The sequence below is a fragment of the Harpia harpyja genome, chromosome 3, assembly GCF_026419915.1.
Source record: "Harpia harpyja isolate bHarHar1 chromosome 3, bHarHar1 primary haplotype, whole genome shotgun sequence".
Classification (NCBI taxonomy): Eukaryota; Metazoa; Chordata; class Aves; order Accipitriformes; family Accipitridae; genus Harpia; species Harpia harpyja.
Window position 1 is genome coordinate 8,247,597 of NC_068942.1, and position 10,373 is coordinate 8,257,969.

Consider the following 10,373-nt stretch of genomic DNA (forward strand, 5'->3'; position numbering starts at 1 on the left):
GTCAGCTCTGGTTTGCTGGGCAGCACTGTACAAACCATTTCATCAGTCCGCACCTCAGCCTTCCCCCTTCCCAAAAGGTAGAGGATGAAAATAATCTTGGGCAAAATGTGCCGAGAGGAGACACATTTTGGAAGTACAGCAAAAAGACAGCTTCGTCTGGGGGGTGCGGCACATAATTAGACATCAGCAAATCGGCTGTGGCAGGGCCCTTAACCTTTGGTGGAGCTAGGGGAGGTGAATCCTGCCGCCGCCCTGAGAACAGCTCCCCAGCCCTGTTTCTTCTTGGTCATTTCTGGACTCCTCAGAGCAGTCTCTCAGTCATGGCCATCATGTTCTTTGAAATGTCGTCACCCACACCACATGGGGGATATGATTTTTTGCTGACACAGCTATTGTGGTAAAAGCCCTAACACAAATACGCTTAACAATGGTATCACTTTCTTCAGGCACTAAATCTCCAACAGCCTCTACACAAGCACCTTTACGCTGGTACATCCTTGCTCCTGCCAAAGAAATGCTGCAACAACTTTTGGTGTTGAAGGCACTGTAGAAAATTGGTATTTTCACATTCATATCTGATTAGTCCTGCTGCTAGAGGCCAATGAGGGATTGTTTGGGGTTTGTTGTTTTTTTTTTTCTCTTTTATTTCTTTTTTCCCCCTTGGAAGGAGATGAAAAGATCAGGAACTTGAGTAAAGTGCAAGTTTAAGAATCTCCCCTCCAGCGTATCTGTTTGCTTGGCGCTTAAAGGTGTGGTGTGACAAGGAGCAGCCTGGTAACTGGTGGGCTCCAGAGGTCAGTCAAGGGGTTAAATCTTGTATTTGCACCTCACGTTCAAGGGTTTGGGTTAAAAAGCAGAGATAGCTGTCCAGGCTGTAGTGCACTGGGACTGACAGAGGGAGTGTACATATATTCCAGATTTCCCGCTTGTCCAGAGAGTCTACAGAAGAACTTGTGGAATTAAGCATCTAGAGTAACATCAGTCAAGGCTTCTTTTTTTTTTTTTTTTTTTTTTTTAGAGTTGTAAAACATTGAAATGGTTGAAAAACATATCAAAAGCGTAATGCAAAGCATACGCCGTCAAAACTCCCACAGTCACTCGGTGAAATTTTTCAGTGACACTACTCTGAAATTCAGATGTAGCTGGGGTGGAAAGTCAAACTGCATCCGCCCACGCAGGTGAAATTGCGTATACCCGTGCAAGGTGGACGGATGACTTTTGATACTGATCGTTAAGTCCTATCGCGGTCTTCCAGCAGGTCTTCTCAGGTGATCTGTTATATCAACCAATGTAAAAAAAAAAAACCAACCAAAAAAAAACCCCAACCAAAAAAACAAAAAAAAACCCCCAAACCAACAGCAACAAACCCACGATCTGCTTAATATCCAGATTAAAAGGAGCAGAGAAAACGCCACGCGTGGAGTCCCCGTCGGGAAGCGGAGGACGATCGCGAAGAAGGAAGCCGTCCGCTGTCCGCGCCCCGCGGCCGCGCTGCCGTCACGCCGCAAGGTGAGCCCTCAGCCGCTCGCTCCGTCCCCGTCCGCCGCCGGTGCCCTCTGCCGTACACCGCTCCCCCACGCACGCCCCGTGGAGGAGCGGAGGGGGGGGGGGGGGACGGGACGGGACACGAAAGACACCCGAGGGACCCCCGGAGAGCGGCTCCCGCCGCCGCGGCCCCCGGCAGCGACCGCCCCCGGCCCCGCCGAGCCCGGCCCGGCCCCGCAGCGGCGGCGGGACCGGCGGCCGCAGGTGACGCCGGGGCGGGCAGGGCCGCCCCCGCCGCCCCGCTGCGCCCCCCCCCCCGCCCCCGGCCGTCGCCAGGGAAACCGCCCGGCGGCGCGGCCCCGCCGAGGGAGCCCCGGGGCGCGGCGGCGGCGGCGGCACCCCCGGCACCCCCGCCCCGCCGTGGGCGTTCACGCCGGCGGGGCCAGCGGCCGCCCACTCCCCCTCCGCGCCGGCCCCGGGGGGGGGTGCGGGAGGCCGCTGGGCCGGGCTCGGCGGGAGAGACAAAGGGAGCGGCGGCTGTCGGCGGCGGGGGAGATGTGCGTGAAATGCGGCGGGAGGGAGGGAGACGCTTCCTTCCCCCCCCCCCCCCCCAAGAAAAAAAGAAAACAAAACGCAAATGCCGCTTTTGCCGCCAAGAAACGAAATATTCCCTTGGCCGGTTGAAAATAACCGGCTGCCCTCGCCGGGGATACCGAAAGGCGGCGGCCGCACAAAGCCCACCGGCCCCGCCAGCCGCGGGTAATCCGCGGGGAGGGGGGGGGAAGGTGGGCGGCTGGGCCGAGCCTCCCCGCTCCGCATCCCTTCATCCTCGGAGTCATTTTAACATCCTTGTTTATAAACAAGAGGCGTTTGGAGGAGATTACCCGAGTTTGGGCAACGATCGCTCTGACGCTCGTTTCTGCTCCTTAAAAGGGGGGGGGGGGGCGGGGGGGTCTGGGCCAGCCTTTCCCGCATCGCACCGCGGAGCTCTCCGCACCCCCCCCCCCCCCGAGAAAGGAAATCAATCACAGCCGTGATATTTCTCCCCCCCCCCCCCGCCATCGCTGCTAAGCGCTCGAGATCACCGTTAATTCGCATGCATTAGTTTCGGGTTACGTCTTATTCGAGGGTTTAAATTCAACGTAAATACACACCCGGGGCTGGGGTTTGGGAAAGCGCAAATGTTTCCCTGATAATGTCGCTTCGCCCACGACTTGAGTGCATGGAAATGTAATCTTGAAATGGGTCACCGCCTCAGAAAATACTTTAAAAACACAAATCAGGAATAATCAGACAGCAGAATTTAATTAGAGCCGTAGGCTAATCGCAAAATATTTTATTCCAAGCCAATATCGCTATGGGGGAGGGGTCCGTTTCTGCTTCGGCAGCGGCTGCTGCCGCCGCTGCTTTAGCGTTTGCAACATCTGGCCTACAGACCTACTAATTTTGACTCGTGATCTCGTTTGGCGAAACCCGATCTACGTGGTTCAAATACCTTCCAAATTGGGGGCGATTTAACAATCGCGACCAATTAAACCCGGGGAAGAAAAGAAAAAAAAAAAAGCGAAGGAAAAAAAAAAAAAAAGAAGGCAGCAAATCCCCTCCTTCCTTCTCCCCCCGCCCCGGGCTCGCACACACTATCTGTTGCTCCCTCACGGCGGCAGAGGGTGGGGGCGGGCGGCGGGGCCGGGCCGGGCTCACACTCGCTCACACTCGCCCTCACACTCGCCCGCACGCCCCTCGCACCATTGTCTCCGCCCGCCCGCCCCGCTTTCTCGGGGTGTTTTGTTCGCTCCCCAGCGCGGAGCTCCGCGCGCCCGCCCGCGCCGCGCCGGAGCGGCACATTCATTATCGGCCGGGGGCTGATTTCAAACCGCTGCCATCGCGGCTCCATTGTTCGCCGGGCGGCCAGGCCCCGCCCCCCTTTGTGTGGCGCGGCGGCGATTGGCCGGCGCCGGGCGGAGGGCTGCCGTCACCGCTCGGGAAGCCCATTCATCTGTGCACTTGGGCGTTGGACTCCGCATCTTATTAGCAACCAGGGAGATTTCTCCATTTTCTCCTTGTCTACAGTACGGCTACAAATCTGGGATTTTTTATTACTTCTTTTTACTAAACTTGGGCTCCTTTTTTTTTTTTTTTTGCTCGACTTTTTCCTCCCTTTTTTTCCCCTCCCTCCTGTGCTGCTGCTTTTTGATCTCTTCAACTTTAAATTTTTTAAAAGGAGTGCATTATAATCGGTTCTGTTCTCTCTTCTCTTTTTTTTTCCCCTCTGGTGTGTGTGTGTGTTGCTGCTGCTGCTGGTCGCCCAGTATTTATACCAACCCAACGCTCTTTGTTTCCCCTCCTTTTGGATCTGTTGAGTTTCTTTGTTGAATAAGACAGCATGGGTGCCCAGTTCTCCAAGACCGCTGCAAAGGGCGAAGCCTCCGCCGAGAAACCTGGGGAAGCAGTGGCTGCATCTCCATCCAAGGCGAATGGACAGGTAAAAAAAAAAAAAATTAAAAAAAATATTAAACCTACTCCTTTTTTTAAGCCAACTTCGACGGACTCTCTTTCGCATCCTGTTTAATTCTTCTTCCTTTGATGCCCCGGTGGCACATTCAATGGAGAATACGGTCGATCCTTTTATCTTTGCAACTCGAGGCAAAGGAATAATTGCTTTATTTTTTTTTTTAAGCGGGCTCGGCTTTGAATGATTCGTTCCTTTAGCTTTCCTGCGGGGGGGGGCACATCTTTTTTCCCCTTTTTTTATTATTATTTTTTTTTAAATCCCTCGTGTATTACGCTGAAGTGTCCCAATGGTTCTTAAACGGAAGGATCTTACACCGCTTGGCTTTTCTGCCCGCTTAACCTCCTTCTCCCGAAGACGCTCGGTGACTAGCGCCAAACGCCTCTCGCGGCAGCAGGATGCCTGTGTGTAGTAGCGGGGGCCGGAGCCGCCGGGCTGGGGGGGCTCGGGGCTCGGCGGGAGCGCGGCGGCGGGCAGCCCCTCTCGGGCGGGACCGCGGGGCAGGGGGGGCTTCGCCGACCGCCCCGTCCGCGGCAGCCCCGCCGGGGGGGGGGGGGGGGGCGGTTCGGGCGGCCGCGGGGCACGGCTTTCCGTCACCCACCCCCCGCACACACCACCCCCACGCGTGAGCCGGCTGGCCGTGCCCCCGCTGCCCCGCGCAGCAGCAGCAGCGGCGGCGGCGGCGTTGCGGGCGGGCACCCCCCGCCGCCCCCGCAGCTGCCGCCCGGGGCAGCCAGCCGCGCTGCGGGCGCCCGAAAGATGCAAATGCGGTGTGTGCGCGGGGGGGGTGTACGGGGTGGGGTGGGGTGTGGTGGGCGCCTCGCCGCACCGCCCGGGCGGAGAGGGGCAGCGGCGGGCGGGGGGCCGGGGCCGGGCGAGCTTTGTTAGCCTTCCCCGCCCCGCGCCGCCGCGGCGGCTGGACGGGGCGCGCCGGGGGGCGGGGGTGCGCGGCGCCGCTGCCGCTGCGTGGAACCGCGGCGCCCTCTGGCGGCCGCCGCCGGGGACGCCCGCCGCGGCCCGGTGGGCGAAGGGGCGGCGGAGGGCCCGGGGCTTCAAACCGCGGCAGCGGAGAAGCGGGCGAGGAGTAGGCCGCCGGGCGGGGAGGGCGGCTGTGGCGGCGGCGCCCGGTGTCCCCGCGCCCCCTCGGCTGCACGGCCGGTAACGCGCGTCGCTGTCTTGCAGGAGAACGGCCACGTGAAGGTGAACGGCGACGCCTCCCCCGCGGCGGCGGAGGCGGGCAAGGAGGAGGTGCAGGCCAACGGCAGCGCGCCCGCCGAGGAGACGGGCAAGGAGGAGGCGGCCTCGTCGGAGCCCGCCTCCGAGAAGGAGGCGGCCGAGGCGGAGAGCACCGAGCCGGCCTCCCCGGCGGAGGGCGAGTCCTCCCCCAAGACTGAGGAGGGCGCGACCCCCTCCTCCAGCAGCGAGACCCCGAAAAAAAAAAAGAAGCGCTTTTCCTTCAAGAAGTCCTTTAAGCTCAGCGGCTTCTCCTTCAAGAAGAACAAGAAGGAGGCCGGCGAGGGGGCCGAGAGCGAGGCCGGCGCCGCCGCCGCCGCCGCGGCGGAGGGCGGGAAGGAGGAGGCGGCGGCGGCCCCCGAGGCGGCGGGCGGCGAGGAGGGCAAGGCCGCCGCCGAGGAGGCCTGCGCGGCCGCCGCCGCCGAGGCGGGGAAGGAGGAGGCGGGGGACTCGCAGGAGGCCAAATCGGACGAGGCCGCCCCCGAGAAGGCGGCGGGAGAGGAGACCCCGGCCCCGGCGGCGGAGGAGCAGCAGCCGCCGCAGCAGCAGCAGCAGCAGCAGGCGGCGGCGGCGGAGGGGAAGGCGAAGGCGGCGGCGGAGGAGGCGGCGGCGGGCGCCGGCGCCGCCACGAGCGAGGCCGGCAGCGGCGATCAGGAGGCGGCCCCCGCGGAGGAGCCGGCGCCGGCGCGGCAGGAGCCCCCCTCCGAGAGCAGTCCGGAGGGAGCCGCCGGCGAGTCGGCGGAGTAAAGGCCGCCGCCGCCCCTCGCCGACGGACTTTTCTTCCCCCCTGTTTGTTTGTTGGAGTGGTGCCAGGTACTGGTCTCGGAGAACTTGTCTACAACCAGGGATTGATTTAAAAGATGTCTCGTTTCTCTTTTTTTTTTTTTTTTCTCTCACCCCCCCACCCCACCCCGCCCACCCCTCGCAGCTCCCATCTCAAATCGTTGTGTGTTGCCGCCATTCCAACGGGCGGAGGGGGGCCCCCCTCCGCCCCCCTCTCCCGCCCTCTATATTTTGGTTTCTTTCGGTTTGTTTTATTATTTTTTTTTTTCATCAGTATTAATGTTTTGTTTTGGTTGGTTTGGGTTTTTTCGTTTGTTTGGGGTTTTTTTTGTTCGTTTGCCTTTTTTTTTAATTTTCTTTTTTTTTTTTTTTTTTCATCCTTTGCAACTCTCCTCATATTATAAAACTTTTCCCGATCGGTCTATGGACATGCCCATATATGAAGGAGATGGGTGGGTCAATAAGGGATCTCAAATGAAGTGACAGGGGCCGCAGTGGGGAACCCGGGGCGCGCAGCCCTTGCCGGGAGCGCGCCCCGCCAGAAATGATGTAAGGGGTTAGTCTTTTTTTTAAAAGAAAGTTATTACGATGTATTTTGTGAGGCAGATGTTCTATAAGGTTTACAACACTACAAGTCTTGATTAAGAAGGAAAGGAAAAAGGAAAAAAAAAATAAAAATAAAAATCAATACCCAGATAAAGAGATCATAGTCTTAGGAATTCATTTAAACCATAGGAACTTTTCACTTATCTCATGTTAGCTGTATCAGTCAGTGATTAAGTAGAAATACAAGTTGTATAGGCTTTATTGTTTATTGCTGGTTTATGACCTTAATAAAGTGTAATTATGTATTACCAGCAGGGTGTTTTTAACTGTGACTATTGTATAAAAAAAAAAAAAAAAACAAATCTTGATATCCAGAAGCACATGAAGTTTGCAACTCTTTCCACCCTGCCCATTTTTGTAAAACTGCAGTCATCTTGGACCTTTTAAACACAAATTTTAAACTCAACCAAGCTGTGATAAGTGGAATGGTTACTGTTTATACTGTGGTATGTTTTTGATTACAGCAGACAATGCTTTCTTTTCCAGTTGTCTTTGAAAATAAAGGAAAACTCTTCAGATGCAATGGTTTTTTTGTGTAGCATCTTGTCTATCATGTTTTTGTAAATACTGGAGAAGCTTTGACCAATTTGACTTAGAGATGGAATGTAACTTTGCTTACAAAAATTGCTATTAAACTCCTGCTTAAGGTGTTCTAATTTTCTGTGAGCACACTAAAAGCGAAAAATAAATGTGAATAAAATGTATAATTTGGTTGTCTTTCTTTTTATGGATGCTCTGGTAGCTTAAAGGGACTAGCCAGCATTGCCTAAATTTGTGTAGAGAGAGTCATGTGTGCTGCTAGCACTAGCTTCGAAAACTGCCTTCCTAGATCCTGCACTCTGTAATAGTGTGTATCTTTTAGAGAAATTGGGCAGCGCACCAGGTAATTTATAGGCTTTTCTGGCTTTAAAAAGAAGACTAGAAGGCAGTGTATGATTCTCCTGCCCAGGCTCCATCTTGCTTTTAAGACCAGAGGTATCCAGCGCATGAGAGTCATGCCTCTTGAGGAAAATAAGATTTAATTTGAATTGCTTAGGGTGGGGCGCTGAAATTTTTATGCCGAGTTGCTTAAAAATTAAGCTCTCGAACTGACGTCCCGCTTGCATCTTGGTATGCTGGTCCTACATAGGTACCTAGATGATTAGCTTGAAAACTTTAGCCTGGAGGGTGAAAGGGGGAATTAACACTGCCATTCTGCTCAAAGTAATTAAAAGCAATATTTTCTTTTTTTCCTCAAGTGCTACTCCCAAGTACAGGTGAGTTACAAAACAGATTTCAAAATTTGTCTATAAAAATAATCACTTGGTGCTTGCCTTTAATTGTTAGGCATTTTGGCTAATTTCCAGCATATTGCTCAGGGCATGTTATGCCTTAATAAAACAGTGGGTTCATGCAAGAAAAGCAGCAGTGGTATTTGGAGGGTGGAAATTGATTCAAGAAAGTGTTGCTTCTAAGTTTATAGGAGAAAGTTTAGTGTTACACTTATTTGCTTCCACCTAAATTTTCAGCAGAAACTCTTTGGAAGCAATTATGATTCATTTTATGAGAAAATGGCACGTTAGCACCTTGTTCCCTAAAGAACAAAGCCTAAACTGAATGAAGTATAGTAGATTTCCTGCTGAATGCGTACTTTTTTTTTGTTGTTTTTTTCTTTTTTCTTTTTTTTTAATTCAGCTGTCTACCATTTTAACTTTGGCTTGTATGTACTCTAGTTGCCCTGGTATTTCTCTATAGCTTTAGAAATGTATTGAAACTATGCTATAATTGCTGAGGGACAAAAATAAATGGATGTAAAACAAGATCCTCCACACCAGTGTCATTCTTGGAGTACATGTGTTTGAAGTCTAGTGCATAACTGCTTTGCTAAGGGGTTTTTATAACATGGCTGTAAAAACCTGTTCTGAGACGCATGATGTCTTGGCCATAGAGTCAATGTCTCTTTTTAATAAATATATATATATTTAAATCCAAGGATTCTTAAAGAGAAGTCTGAATTTCTTCTTTCTTTTTTTTTTTCTTTGTCAAACTGTACGTGTACATATGAAGAAAATAATCACTAGTAAAGTTCTTTTTCAGATTTTTCCCAAGCTGCTCTCCTCAAACTTTCGTGTTCCTTCCGCACTCAGCTGGTGGTGGTTTCTGAAGCGTTTCCAGTTCCTGGGGGTACAGAACCGCTCCTGCCCCAGCAGCCGGTCTCCTGGCCTGGGGCTTCGTCATTCCATGGCTTGGCTTGACTTGAAATCTCTTTCCAAGTCTTAACACTAGTAGAGTTTCAAAAATGCATCCTAAGAAGACCAGCTGCATGGTCTACTCTTCTGGTCCCAGCAGTCGGGTGAGATTCGATAATACCAGTTTTCCACTGTGTGGTTTGAGAAGGTGGGAATCAGAAGGCGCTTGGGAGGGTGGAAATGGGGGAGTTTTGCGCTGCTTCCTCCTGCCAAAGAATTGTGCAAGAGCATCCCTCCTCCCTTGGTCCCCGAGGGACTGCGTGGTCACTCCTGTGCGATTGTAGAGTATCCTTATTTATGCACAAGGAGACTGAAGGGGCTGGGTGTTGGTGACTGGTGAGATGGTTAGTCTTCTTAATGAGAAAGCTTTATACCTTTTTTTTTTATTGCATTGGTTGCCTCGGTGAAAATGCTAATCATCGTAAGTATTGTAATTGCAACAAATTCTCTCGGAATTGGAATGCATGTGACTTCAAAATGTGTGATTTCAAGCTGATTTTCCTATCTTGTGGGTTGCTGCGGTTCTTTTTAAGCAGAATGTTATTATTGCTATGAACAAGGTAACTTCTGTTGTGCTGAAACAATGTCATATTTTTAACCTATTTTTAACCCTATTGGAACCTAATTTTTCCTGCCTAGGGGCTCTGGAGATTTACTTCTTCTATGTTTATTTACTTAGACCGAGGCAACAGGCTTCCCTGTTCAAGGTCAAAACTTGGTTGTACGAAAGTCCTTTCAAATTGCATGCCTGTCTTGGTAATACCTAAACTTCATTTCAGACTTTCCAAATCACAATGTCTGACCTTAAGTGCTTGAGTTCTCTATCTGGTCCTGATAGATGTGAAATTGTAGAGACTTTGCCGTCAGGCAAGGAAGCAAGGCAAGAAAAGGAAAGGCAAGCTGGGGGAGGGAAATGGAACCTAGGCTTTGGCTTCTGCCGGAGTGCGTTCACCTTCCCGCTGGTGCGCACAACCACGGTATACAAATCAAGTGCCCGTGTGTCAACTTCTGACATACCTAAAGAAACTCCTGTTGGTTGTATTTGGTGCAAATGTTGCGTATACGAGTATTTTACTCCTCTATTATGAGGGAGGATGTTGTCTGTTTTTTAAGAATGTTTGTTGTTACGTAATACTGTTTGAAACGGCTAACTCTTGAACTGTGCTTGCAGATGATTAGATAAAGGTCAAAGGTTTTAATCTGCTTTGCTTGGGTTTTTCTAAGTTGCGAGTCCTTTTGTAGTGTTTTTTAAAAAACATCTAGAATAATACGCATTCTCGTCTGAAGCTGTAATACCAGTTAATGGTTTCCTGCAAAATCAGTCCCGTGAATTAAGTCTTTATACTATCTGTATAGTGAAAGAGTAGAAAAAGGTCATCATTGGTGATACCGGACTCGTTTCAGCTTTTGTTTGCTAGGTTTAAGAAACTGAGCTAAAATGTGTTTTCCATCATGATTTAGCTTAGTTGAAAGCATCCTGTTTCTAGGTTATGGCAAATTTTTTTACCATGCTTAGGTCACTGGGATAG

The 10,373-nt window shown here is 52.0% G+C and overlaps 1 protein-coding gene across 1 annotated transcript; it reads left to right on the forward strand.

The window, feature by feature from the left end:
• Positions 1-3,243: 3,243 nt before the first annotated feature.
• Positions 3,244-8,415, forward strand: MARCKS (myristoylated alanine rich protein kinase C substrate). Its single transcript, XM_052781309.1, has 3 exons — positions 3,244-3,554; positions 3,795-3,967; positions 5,177-8,415. Exons 2-3 carry the CDS (start codon positions 3,869-3,871, stop codon positions 5,972-5,974), a joined length of 897 nt encoding a protein of 298 aa, XP_052637269.1. The 5' UTR covers positions 3,244-3,554; positions 3,795-3,868; the 3' UTR covers positions 5,975-8,415.
• The last annotated feature ends 1,958 nt before the right edge of the window (positions 8,416-10,373 follow it).

Excerpts from the sequence above, each read along its gene's own strand:
- MARCKS (XM_052781309.1), top strand. The coding sequence starts at position 3,869 with ATGGGTGCCCAGTTCTCCAAGACCGCTGCAAAGGGCGAAGCCTCCGCC. Across the intron at positions 3,968-5,176 it reads CATCCAAGGCGAATGGACAG|GAGAACGGCCACGTGAAGGT; the intron begins GTAAAAAAAAAA and ends GCTGTCTTGCAG.